Source organism: Camelus ferus, chromosome 16, assembly GCF_009834535.1.
Source record: "Camelus ferus isolate YT-003-E chromosome 16, BCGSAC_Cfer_1.0, whole genome shotgun sequence".
NCBI lineage: Eukaryota > Metazoa > Chordata > Mammalia > Artiodactyla > Camelidae > Camelus > Camelus ferus.
Genome location: NC_045711.1, coordinates 34,026,224 through 34,038,538, shown reverse-complemented (window position 1 = coordinate 34,038,538; position 12,315 = coordinate 34,026,224). Strand labels below are relative to the sequence as shown.

The 12,315-nt window shown below is 36.0% G+C and overlaps 1 protein-coding gene and 1 non-coding gene across 2 annotated transcripts in view; one reads left to right on the top strand and one right to left on the bottom strand.

The window, feature by feature from the left end:
- The window catches only part of EFCAB3 (EF-hand calcium binding domain 3), a 39,347-nt gene that overhangs the window by 7,979 nt on the left and 19,053 nt on the right, over positions 1-12,315 (top strand). The window contains exons 2-3 of the mRNA XM_006177376.2: positions 5,333-5,423; positions 7,711-7,787. Coding sequence (XP_006177438.2) covers positions 5,333-5,423; positions 7,711-7,787 — 168 coding nt within the window. The remainder of the gene's footprint in view (positions 1-5,332; positions 5,424-7,710; positions 7,788-12,315) is intronic.
- Positions 2,256-2,366, bottom strand: LOC116656947. Its single transcript, XR_004311949.1, has one exon. It is a non-coding gene; the product is annotated as a U6 spliceosomal RNA (small nuclear RNA).

The window sequence follows — 12,315 nt, the reverse complement described above, 5'->3', positions numbered from 1 at the left end:
TTACATCACAAAAGGTAAAGTTAAGGGACTGGATGATCTCCTGTGATTTATGATCTATAAACTGCTTTTGCTAACTTTTGAATATATATCTGAGTTGAGAAATATCTATTAGGTATTATGCTATAAGTGTTACATTGAAGGAATAACTTCAGGTAGTTAAATATAATTACTTGCATCTCCTAAACAGGGATATGATTTCTTTTTCTTTTTTTGGCAGGAAACCCTTTTGTGCTGTTGTTAATTCACACTTGTTCATCAAGTTATTTGAATCAGTAAGGGCAGAATTTACCTCTAAACAGAAAAATGGAAACTAAAGTACATTTACTTTGCCAGATATTTTTCAAAACAGTTTCTAAAGATTCTTTCCTTTTCTTTCTTTCTTTTTTAAAAATTAGTTTACATTATCTCATATCCATAGTCCGAAGCAGATTTATACAGTGATATAGTGATAAGATCTTGCTTATAACTGAGGTGACTTTTGAACTCTTTTAGTGGACATATATTGAACTCTTATCCCAGCGACCCATGTAGTATCAAAAAATCTGTGATGTGTGACAGGAGTATTTTGGAGGGTAGGGACTGGGATAATTTTTCAGGAAACCAAAGGATTTAAGCCTATATGAAAAGTTGTAGATAATGTAATTAATAACATGGGAGTCTAACCAAAAGCTAATTTAAAAGATACTGAGTTTCTCTAGCCTTCTTATCTGTGATTCAGGGGATGTTCTTTATCTATTGGCCAGTATCATGTCAATAAAAAACAAATATGGACTTAGTATTAAGAGATTTTATTCAAAAAGATGACTGCAAGGGAGTAAAGAGACTATTGAAATAGGAGGAGGGGTGACTGTTGCAATAGGGAAAACACTGTGGCCATAAGATCTGCAGGCATCTCAAGGGCTAGGCAAAAAGGGTTTTCCTTTATAGAGATAAGTAAACAAGGCTAAGAACTGGATATGGGGAAATGGGATGAAAGAGTGGCATGATAGGATAAATAGATCAGAGAATATTTTACCAAGAGGCCAGCCTATTCTCTGGAGATGTTGCATGCTGGCTGGCTCAGGCTGAAGGTGGACCAAAGTTCAGGGGCTAGGAGGAAGGAGAGGAGCTTAAAAAAGTTAGGTTAATAAGCATTTTGTTCTGACTAATCAGTGGGGATAAAACACTTCAGCTAATCATTTATGAGGCAAAATAAGGGAATTTTGAAGATGTTTGGCTTGTCCCAGGTAACCAAGAGGGGTATGTAGTGAATCTAAATCATTTGAGGAAAAGTGGTTCTTTGCAGTCAGCTATTATCCAGAGCATAAAAGGGTGAGGGCATTCCTTTAAATTTCAGTTTTTCAGGATCACAAGTCTCAGGTAAAATTTAACGTTGTCATCTGAGAGTCTTAATCTTCTGATTGGCCTAACAGAGCAGTATCTCTAACAGGGAGGTAGCTATTTTTTTTCCCCCCTGAAAAATCCAGTTCCCATCAGTCTGGTAACTGAAGGAAATGGTAAGAGTCTCTTCTCCTTAGGCTTATATATCTTTAACTGTACAGGATGAATTAGATATTACGCTAAGATATTACGTTTTCAGAGTCCACAAATTATGAATCACAATGAGACACAACCTTTTCCTATAAAGCTCCTTTTCTCCTTTGGCAAACTCCAGTACTTCCTATGTAGTACTAATTTTATGAAGACTATCTAGAAATAGATATTATGCCCCATCTAATATTCACTTCCTTTTTATTCTTCATAAAGTCAGAAGGGAATATCAGCATGGGAAATTCTTAGACTGATATGATTGAATTAATTCCCATAGAAAACAGCTATATTCATGCAACATCCCTACTTAAGTATCTTCAGGATTTCCCAATGCTAATAAAGTCTAGACTCCCTTGGCTTAACAATCAAGATGTACATGGATCCACAAAAACCTGATTTAAATGAGTGGCACACTTGGTATAAGAGACTAGAAAAATGAAGGGGACTGTGGTGATCAGGAAACCTTAGGCTCCAGTTGAAGGGGTGACAGTTGCTCTGCTCCTGTCAGTTATTCCTAAGCAGGAATGTCGGCCATATGTTTTCTGATCTTTGGATTTTTCAGAAGTCATAAACTGATAACTCTTAAATTACTTATGTTTTCATTTATGAAATTCAAGTTTTTTAAATGTTATTTAAGCCAAATAAAACATTTGCAGTCTCTTTTCTAATAACGAACCCTAACCCAACATACCTTCTTTTTTGCTCCCACTGTCTCACTTCATGCAATGTTTGTGGTTTTTTTCCCCACAAATTTGCGTGTCATCCTTGTGCAGGGGGCCGTGCTAATCTTCTCTGTATCACTCCAATTTTAATATACGTGCTGCCGAAGCGAACACTCACTTCATGCAATTTTATCCTTTATTGGGACTGAACTATTCCTTGTCTCCTAATCTCCCATGATTACTCCACATGCTTTTGCTTTTCTTTCACTCTAGACTATTCTTCCCTCAGTGCTACAGGCTACATATTAAAATTCTACTTCTCCCTTCACATAAGACCTAAAACTCTGAAGAAAACATAGGAGAAGAGCTTTATGACATTGGGTTTGGCAATGATTTCTTGGATATGACACCAAAAACACAGGCAACAAATGTGAAAATAGATAAACTGAACTACATAAAAAATTTAAACTTCTGTGCATCAAATGACACAATCAACAGAGTGAAAAGGTAATTTATAGAATGGAAGAAAATATTTGCAAATCACGTATCTAATAAGGGGTTAATACTAGAATATATAAAGAACTCCTATAACATAACAAAAAAAGACTTAAAAGTGGGTAAAAGACTATAATGGACATGTTTCCATAGTAGATATACAAATAACCAACAAGCTTATGAAAAGACACTCAACATCACTAACCATTAGGAAAATGCAAATTGAAACCACAAAGAGATACCATCTCACACCCATCAGAGTGGCTACTATCGAAAAAAACAGAAAACAACAAGTGTTGGTAAAAAATTAGAACCTTTGTGCACTGTTGGTTAGAATGTAAAATGGTGGCCACTATAGAAACCAATATTTCCTCAAAACATTAAAAATAGAATTACCATGTGATCCAGCAGTTCCACTTCTCAGTATATATCCAGAAGATTGGAAGCAGGGTCTTGAAGAGAAATTGGTACACCAGTGTGTCACAGCAGCATTATTTATAATAGTCAAAATGTGGAAGCAACCCAAGTGTCCATCGACACAAAAATAGATAAGTAAAATGTGGTACATATAATGGAATATTATTCATCCTTAAAAAGGAAAGAAATTCTGATACATGCCACAGCATGGATGAACCTTGAGAATATTATGCCAAGTGAAATAAGCCAGTCCCAAAAAGACTAATACCTTATGACTCTACTTACATGAATTTTCTAGAGTAGTCAAATTCATAGAAGCTGAAAGAATGGTGGTCATTAGCTTCCTTTTGTCTTGGTAGTCCCTAACACAGTCGGTCCTTATTAAATATTTGTTTAACATGTAAATTAAACCTTCCCTTTCCCTCCATACCCCTAGCCATAGTGAAAGGCAATGTACCAAGTTTGGAAAGACTAGGGAAAGGTCAAATTATGCACATAATAAATAAATCCCCAGAGCAGGAATAGAAAACCTCTAGAATTGCAGGCACCGAGTGAAGCCTGAAACAACTTGGGGAGGGGCTTAAGCTAAGCTTCTGCTGCCAGAGGTATCTGTGTTTACCCATCATGAAGACTAGAGACACTCCTAACTCCTATGCTAAATGATTTAAATGCCATGAGACTTGTCAGAATATTAAAGTTACTGATTGAAATAATCATAATCCTTTCTTTGATCACCGTTTTCAATAATACTATAGATTACAAACCTATGAGAGTTTGATTTTTTCCCTCTTCCTGGGTGTAAACAATTAATGAATTGGTTCTTAACTAACATTCAGCCATGGCAGTTGGGTAAAATGTTTTACTTGAACAACTTTTAATTCATCAATGTTTAACATGAAATACATTAATACAGAATTAAAAAAAAAAACTTTCCCTTCCCTAAAATCCCACCAGTGTCAAAAAATTCTAATTCTGTAACCCACCCCCATACATACCTTAACAGTGCTAAATGACCCACACTGAAAACAGTTATTCTAAAGCTGGAAGGAGTTGTAGGTCATTCTCACCTGGGCCTGAGGCTGAGAAGTGAATGAGGTCACAGTTGTGTGATGGAACAAACCCTTCATTGGATTCTTGATCTGACTGAAGCCCAGAAGTTGTAAGTAGCACAGCTTAGAAGTAGGTAAATATACAGATTTTGTAGGAATCTACAAAGAGTCCTTTTTTTTTTTTTTTAATCTGTCATCTCAGTGAGAGATTGAAGGTAGTTTTTTAAAGTAATGATTATTTTGAGCCATGAGGATGATTCCACAGCATCTTTCAAATGCCTAAATTGTCAAGCCTCTCCGGAGTTCCCAGCTCTGTGGTAGGTTTCTAGATTTTGAGCACATGTAATTGAGTTGTTTAAAACAGCTGCTTTCCAGGGTCTGAGGTGAAAACTTGGGAAAACTGATCGAACTCTAAACAAATGTTCAGAGATTTTTTCTTCATAGTCCAGTAGTATATGATTGTCTACTATTCCTAAGCCAGCAACCCAGTTTTGTCAGTGAACTGCCTAATACACTCTATATATTGAAAAGATAATTGGAGAGTTAAAACCAACAATAAAAGGGGAAAGCGCTGCCAACCCAGCTTCTGGTCTACAGGCCCTGACTCTCAAGCTATGCAGAAGTAGAAAGAAAAGACTACGGAGACCATAAGGATTAAAAGTCCATTCAGGAGGGTCTGGGGTAGCAAAACAGCATTATATCCCATCCCGTTCTTACTTTTGAGAAAGATCAGTAGGTTCTTAAGAACTGACGGGACACAGGTGGAACTCCCAGAAAGAAACCCTGGGAAAATCTTACTACCAGGCAGCTACCAACATATAAATGATTCGGTAAATATTTTGCAAATGCTATAACATTTTATTCTCTGTCAATTATGAGATGAAAAATAAATTTTGTCTTTAAATAAATTTTTCTGCATATTTCCAGGATGCTCTACCATTTATTTTTTAAATAGGATCAGAATGATACTATTTGAAGGAGGAGCAATGGCAAGAAATTTTGATTAGAAATCTTGGGATGGTAAAGGGGCCCTTCCACAATGGCATTCCAACTTCGCAAATACCTCTAACTTGAATTTGCACATATTATCATACCTTGAGGCCCTGGACTTCAAACTCCAGGGCTTGAGTTGGGAAAGAATCTTTGCTTTGATCCTTAATTGTATCTTCTGAATTCCAGACAGAAGTACTGGCCACATGGCAGTTTCTGACATTAAAGCAAAACTTGAGCTGAATCCTCTAACAAAAGTACCCAACTTCCATGGCAATAGGTAAGTAATGAATTTATTAAGATGATAAATATATGAAGATAAAGAATTATTAAGGTGATGAATATATTAAGTACCCATAAAGGCCAAGATGAAACAAGTTAGAACGCTCTTCAAATATCTATTCTGTGATAAAGTTAGTTATAAAACAAAATATATGAACTGAAGATAAGGATTCTTTAGGAAAAGTAAAAAATATATATCCATTTTGATTAGAGAAACAAAGAGGTCTCTTTCCTATTCTCCCAAATGAGAGACTATTTTTGTGTGAGAGGAGCCTACAGGGGTTAAGAAGTTGTCACTTATACATTAAGACATTTTAAGTGCCAGTTTAAAGGGGAATAAATTTAGAGGATCATAAAGAAGATCTAAACCCCTAAGCAAGTCAGAGTATAGGCAAAGGGTCTGAAGCTCAAAAATGGCCGGTAAAATGAATCTGGTAAATTAGCTATGACTAATCTTGAGCTAAAATTGAGAAGGGAGGTTTGCCTATGATATTAACAATAATTTTTTTCTCAGTCTGATAACTACAACTTCCAAAAAACAGTAGCCACTAATGACTGAAAGTGAAAGCCTGATGTAAATTTTATCAGATTACAGAAAGAAAAGCCTCTCTCCTCTCACAATTAACCACTTTCTTTGCCACTTTGAGGGTATTTCTCCTAGTGTCCTTGACTATGCCACTGCTACAGGAATACATTACTGACTTTTTTACTGGGACGTGGGTAAGACAAAATCACAAATCCAGCCAAATCCCTTGATCTCATTGTTCCCTTATCTTGCATTACAAGCTGTCTTTTGAAGTAGTGACTTCCTTGTCACTGAAAGTAGTCAAGCAAAGACTAGATAATACCACTTGTAGAAGGAATTCCTACATGAGATGAGAGGCTAGACTGGGTTCATTCCAAATCAAAAGTTCTTTGAACCTTTGAAACACTGTAAAATAAAAAAAAAAAACTGTTTCCTATGTTCAATCCAAGGTTTGAAATTCTGCCAAGAGTATTTTTTTTTTTAATGTAGCTAATAAAGACATTTCCTGGCCTTCTACTTTCCTCTTGCTTCTTGAGAACTTCATATTTCTCTATCTACTGCATCTTTTATATTATGCAAAAGAAATCTGTTTATGTTTAGACACATGACAAATATAAAATAACTTATCTGAGTAAAGGCATCAAGTAGGTAATAAAAAGGAAACACCAGGAAAAAAAATCAATGTCAGTAAAAGCTGAGAAAATAAGACTAATTAGTTCAAATTCCATGTCAAAAAAATTGAGAATGGTGCATTTTGAGACCTTATAACCTCCTTTTTTCCAAGGTCCCTCTTTGAAAATGAGTTGATTCTACTACATACTGTACAGAATGCTAAATTAATAAACTATAAATTTTTAATATAACTATCATGTTTTAGTACTTCTTTTAGTTTTACTTTTTAACTGCTTATAAAAGCACAAAAACTAAGGAATTGCGTATTTCTTAAAACTTTTAGTTCTACTAGTATCAAAACTAAATGCATTTTAAATAAAATTCATTCATAAAATTATGATTATTATGTTTATTATTACCATATTATAAATAAACCCAGTTTTGTCTAATATATTTTTATGTTCCTAAAATAATAAATTACTGCAGATTTATACAAAATACTCCCAAAGTATGAATATTTTTCCTCTTTTTCCAGATTTTATTTTCCTGAGGAAATGAAAGGTCACCCAGGGTTCCAAACTTTCCAGAACTGTTCTCTCCCAAAGAGAGCTAGATAGATACAGCTGATATAGAGACATCTAGAGAGAGAGAGATCAATCTACCTCTCTCTCTCTCAAATGCTGGTAAAAAATACAATTTGGTAATTAAAGTCACACAATAAACATGAATACAAAAGTTTCACTCTAAGTGTATTCACCATAAGATTATCTAAAGTCATTAAAAATTTGAAACAATGTATTTCTAACAATACGAATAGGTAAGGCTTAGATTCTCTAGCTTTGGAGTCAAATAAATGTGGGTTTGAATCCCAGGACTTCCATTTATTATCTCTGTGACTTGGGACAAGTTATTTAATTCCTCTGAGTGTCTGTTTCCTCTTTTGTAAAATGGGTAAAGTCAGATTTTTAAGGGGGTAAGGGTGATGGGCAAGTATAGGGCAGAGGTGGACCTTAGTAGCCAACATTTTCTCACTGTCCATCCTGTACCTATTGTCAATCGACAGTAATGCTTACAGTCATTCCAGTCAGCAAAAACTAGTGAATGGAACTAATATTTGCTGGTTTCAAATATGTATCTCTTTTTGCAGGGATAAAGATTTACCAGAACCTCTGCCATGCCAACCAAAGCACAAAGAAAGGAAGTTGAGCCCTTCACAAATGCGAGGTAATAACCATCTTCAAAACGAAAGCATAAACAAAAGCCCCTTAATATATCTGATCACTTTTTTCTCGAAGTGAGATCTGGGATTTCAAGGGTTGTCTACGGTACTCTGTTATGTGAAAGCAAAAAATATATATATTTTATAATTCAGTCTAATTTGTGGAAAGGAGATTACTTTTGAGTAGACATCTTTGAGAATTTGGACAATCCTGGCCAAATATTTTTATTCAAATAAGATCTTATGGTGTGGAGAAGGAAAAATACAAGGTCAACAACAAGAATTTGTTGATTGAACCATTTAAATTACAATATGACACAAGTTATGATTGGGGAAATATAGAGTTAAAGGAGCAAAAAAGAAAGTCTCCTAACTTAGTCTCAGCAAGGATAGGAGGGGAGTCCCAAGGAAGGCTGAATAATGAGTAAATCAGGAAAAGAGCACAGAGAAGAGTGTTCTGGGAAGAAAGGCATCTGCAAAGGCCCAGAGAAAAGGGAAAATGTGACATACTAGAAAAACTAAAAAAAAAAAAAAAAAAAAAAGGTCAAGCGTGGCTGTGTTTGGGTTCTGGGAAAGCTAATGCTTCACCCGTCCAAGTTTAGAACCAACTGAGAAATTGATCTAAGAGACAGGAATAAAAAAAATCACCTTTATTGCTGAGAAAGCTGGCTTGGAAAACAGAAAAGACTATCAAGATAAGAACTGTGTTTTTTCACTGTAAAACTGAGCTAAATGCCTTAATAATAACAGTTTATGGCTTTATAAAACTTCAAGTTTTCTAAAGTACATTAATATACATCAGTGCTTTAAGGGTACCCACGATTTGTTTTAATCAGGTATTGTAAGACATACAGCCATAGAAATGACTGTCATGGAAGAAGTTTTTTATACTCAAGAGGTCCCTAGAAATCAGAGGTGCAGCACACCATGAAGAGGGATACAGGGAAGCACCAGAGTCAGTCAGGAGGCAAAGGGTAGAGGGAAGTGGGCAAGAGTCTTAATGTGGTTTCTGCAGGAAGATGAGGCAGGATAAGCAGGTTTAGTATTGGCTAGTTCAGATAGTTTCAGTGAGCTCTGGGTTTCAGTGCTGTCCCTAGTTAAAGGGCTGTCCCTAGTTGTCCCTAGTTGTCTCTGCAGTAATTAGGACAGAGAAACAGTGGCCCAGAGTGTAAAAGCCTGAGAAAGTGGGTGGTTGGGGATATGGTCTCTGGATTGGTTGGTTTGTATATGAAAAACATGCTCACAGGCAAATCTTTTAATATCTCTAGGAAGTCCCTAGCTATGGAGGGGTAGGCCCTCCAGGATCAGCAAGGCCCCAGATATCAAAGCATCAAATACAGACACTAGAAAATGTGGTTGTTGTGAGAATTAAGCACTACGCAATATTAATTTGTCATTCTACAAATATTTATTGAACACCTCCAAATCTCCAACATCTGCTCCCATCCTCACTCTCAACTGATATCTTTGCTTCCTACTTCTCTGTACTCACAGAATTCGGATTCTGCAATCAGAATAAAACTTCCACATCTACCCCCAACCAGCATCTGTGCCCACAAACTCTGTCTTCCTACCTCTTCCACAAATGAACTTTACACTTTTATCTAAAGCCAATCTTTCCATTGTGGATTAGAACCCATCCCCTCTCTCATATTCAAAGATACTACCCAAGAAACTGTCTCCCCCCAACACCAATTTTTTTCACTCTTTATCATTCCTATTATCATACAAATTTACTGTTCTCTCTCCTAAAAAAATGCATTGTGACTTCATTTCCCCCTCCAGTTACCACACAATTTCTTTGCTCTTCTTTGAAGAAAAATTCCTCAAAAGAGATGTCTACACTCATTGTCTCCAAAACTCCTTTTCCTTTTTCTTCTTGTCTTTATCCTACTCACACAAGTGGTGATCTCATCTGTCTTAAGATTTAAATACCTACATGCCAAAAGTCCCCAAATGTATTTTTCCAGCCCAGGCCTCTCCCCAACTCCAGATTCATATCTAACTGCCATATGCAATTGTATATGTAATAGACGCCTCAAATTCAACATGTCAAAAACCAAACTCCTGACAACGTTCCTCTTACTCTTTATTGTAGTAAAATATACATAAAATCATAATTTTAATCATTTTTAAGAGTACATACAGATAAGTGGCATTAAATACATTCACACTGTTCTATAGCCATCACTACCATCCACCTCCAGAACTTTTTCATCTTCCCAAACTGAATCTCCATATCCCTTAACCACTATTTCTCCTTTCTCCTCTCCCCTCAACCTCTTACTTTCCAAATTTGCTCTACCCATAGATATTGATATTTCATCCTTCCACTTGTTCTGGAAAAAAACTCTGGAGTCATCCTTGACTCTTCTCTCTCATCCTACCTCTAAATCCATCAGGAAATCTCACTGCTCTACCTTTAAAATATATCTAGAAGTCAGTCACTTCTTACCACCTCTACTGCTACAACCCTGACCTGAAGCGCTGTTATTGCTCATCTACAATAGCCTCTTACATGAGGCTAATCTCCCTGCTTCAACCCAAACCCTCACAAAAGTCTGTTTTTCTAACAATGGCCACAGTGATCCTGTTAAAATATGTCAGGTGAGGGAGAAAGAGATGCCAACCTAAGTAACATTGAAAATGACATTTTGACTAGAAACTTAATTGACTAGTCAGTTAAGACAACTCAAAAGGAACTGTCCATAAATAACATACTCTGATTTGTAAAGTTGTTTCCCGTAGGAGTATAGATTAATAATTCTCAAACTGTCGTACATGTATACGATAATTGAATAAATAAGTTAATGGATGGTAGATGTTGGGAACCAGGTTTCTCACTGTTGGAGTGGGCAGTTTCAGATAAACAAGGGAAGAAGGAAAAAGTGAAGCAGTGGAACTGAATTAGAGTCCGAGACATCAGTGTACACTCATGTTGAGTTTAATAAGTATAAGATGGATAGATCAAGAAATAATTACAGATATGTGTGTACACATGGGTTAATATATGTGCATATATTTCCCAGCTCAGTCTGCTGAGGGGACTTAGAAGCACTAACACCCCCACAGAAGCAAGCATACCCAGCACCCAGATCCTGACGTCCAGCATCAGTCTCCTATCAAAGAACCAGTTCCTTGGATAAACGGCTGATTCTAGGGCTTAGGCAGAGAATATATAAGATGAACCTGGAATGTCTTGGCAGTGCCAGAAAGTAAGAAAGAGTTCAAAATACAAAAGAACAGGAGCATGTCAAAGGGATACAGAAACCAAACTGTAAGAGCTCACAACAGCCAGAGCTGGAACAATTTGAACAACAAAAATAAGTAGAATAGTATCATTAAGATAACTCCTAACTACTTAATATCTGTTGTTGCAGTTCGGAATAGGATCTTATAATCTAATTGGTTTATAGCATTATAATAAATGGTATTAATCTTGTATTAAGCTCTTTATCAAACTCTTATTGAGTCTACTTGTTAATCAATGAGTTTCTTTGAGCTTAACAAGTTTTAATTATAATGCTAGGTACAAGCTTAACAAGCCTAACAAACTTAACAAATTTGTACATAATATTATAACCCATTTCCTAAAGTTTACTTCTGTTTCACTGGCTGTAACTTCTAAAATAACATTCAATATAGCAGTGTAAGGCCCCTTATTTTATGCCTGTTTTTAATAGGACTAGTTCTGCATTTCACGTCTATGAAAAATGTTGGCTATTTATCTGAAATAAAGTCTTTTAAAAGAGTAAACAGAATAGAATAGAATTGGATTATAACTCAAAGCATAAAATACATATCTGTAAGTCCCTACTGATAGAAATAAATGATTGAATTTTAAAAATGAAGAAGAGACAAATCTCTCTTACAAAAGAATTCCAAATACTATATGTAGATGTTACCTCTTTCAAGAGGTGGAGCTTAACTCCCCCTACCCCTGAGCCTCTGTCCCTTGAGTCTGGACTCCCCTTAACGACTTGCTTCCAAAGAGCAGAATATAAAAAAGGAGGGAAGTAACTTTATGGTGGAAAAATCTGACAGATATACGTCAGCCAGATAATCAAGGTTAACATCATCAGTGATGTCATGTTGATAGTATGTAGCCTGGATGTAATGATGAGAACAGCACTTCACTTCTGTGGTCTTTCTCCACCAAACTCATAATCTCAGACTAACCATGAAAAAAACACCAGAAAAACCCAAATTGAGGGACTTCTACGAAATATCTGAACAACACTCCTTGAAACTGGCAAGGACATCAGGAAAAAGGAAAGTCTGATAAACTGTTATAGAGAAGAGGCTAAAAAGATGTGATGACTGAATGTAATACTACAGTATCCTGGATGTGATCCTGGAACAGAAAAAGAAAAAGGGTGTAGGGAGAAAAACAGTGAAATCCAAATAATGTCTGCAGTTTACTTAATAGGACTCCACCAATGTAGGCTTCTTAGATGTGACAAATGTACCACAGGAATGTAGGATGTTAACATTATACGAAACAGGGTGAGGGATCTCGGGACCTCTCTGTGA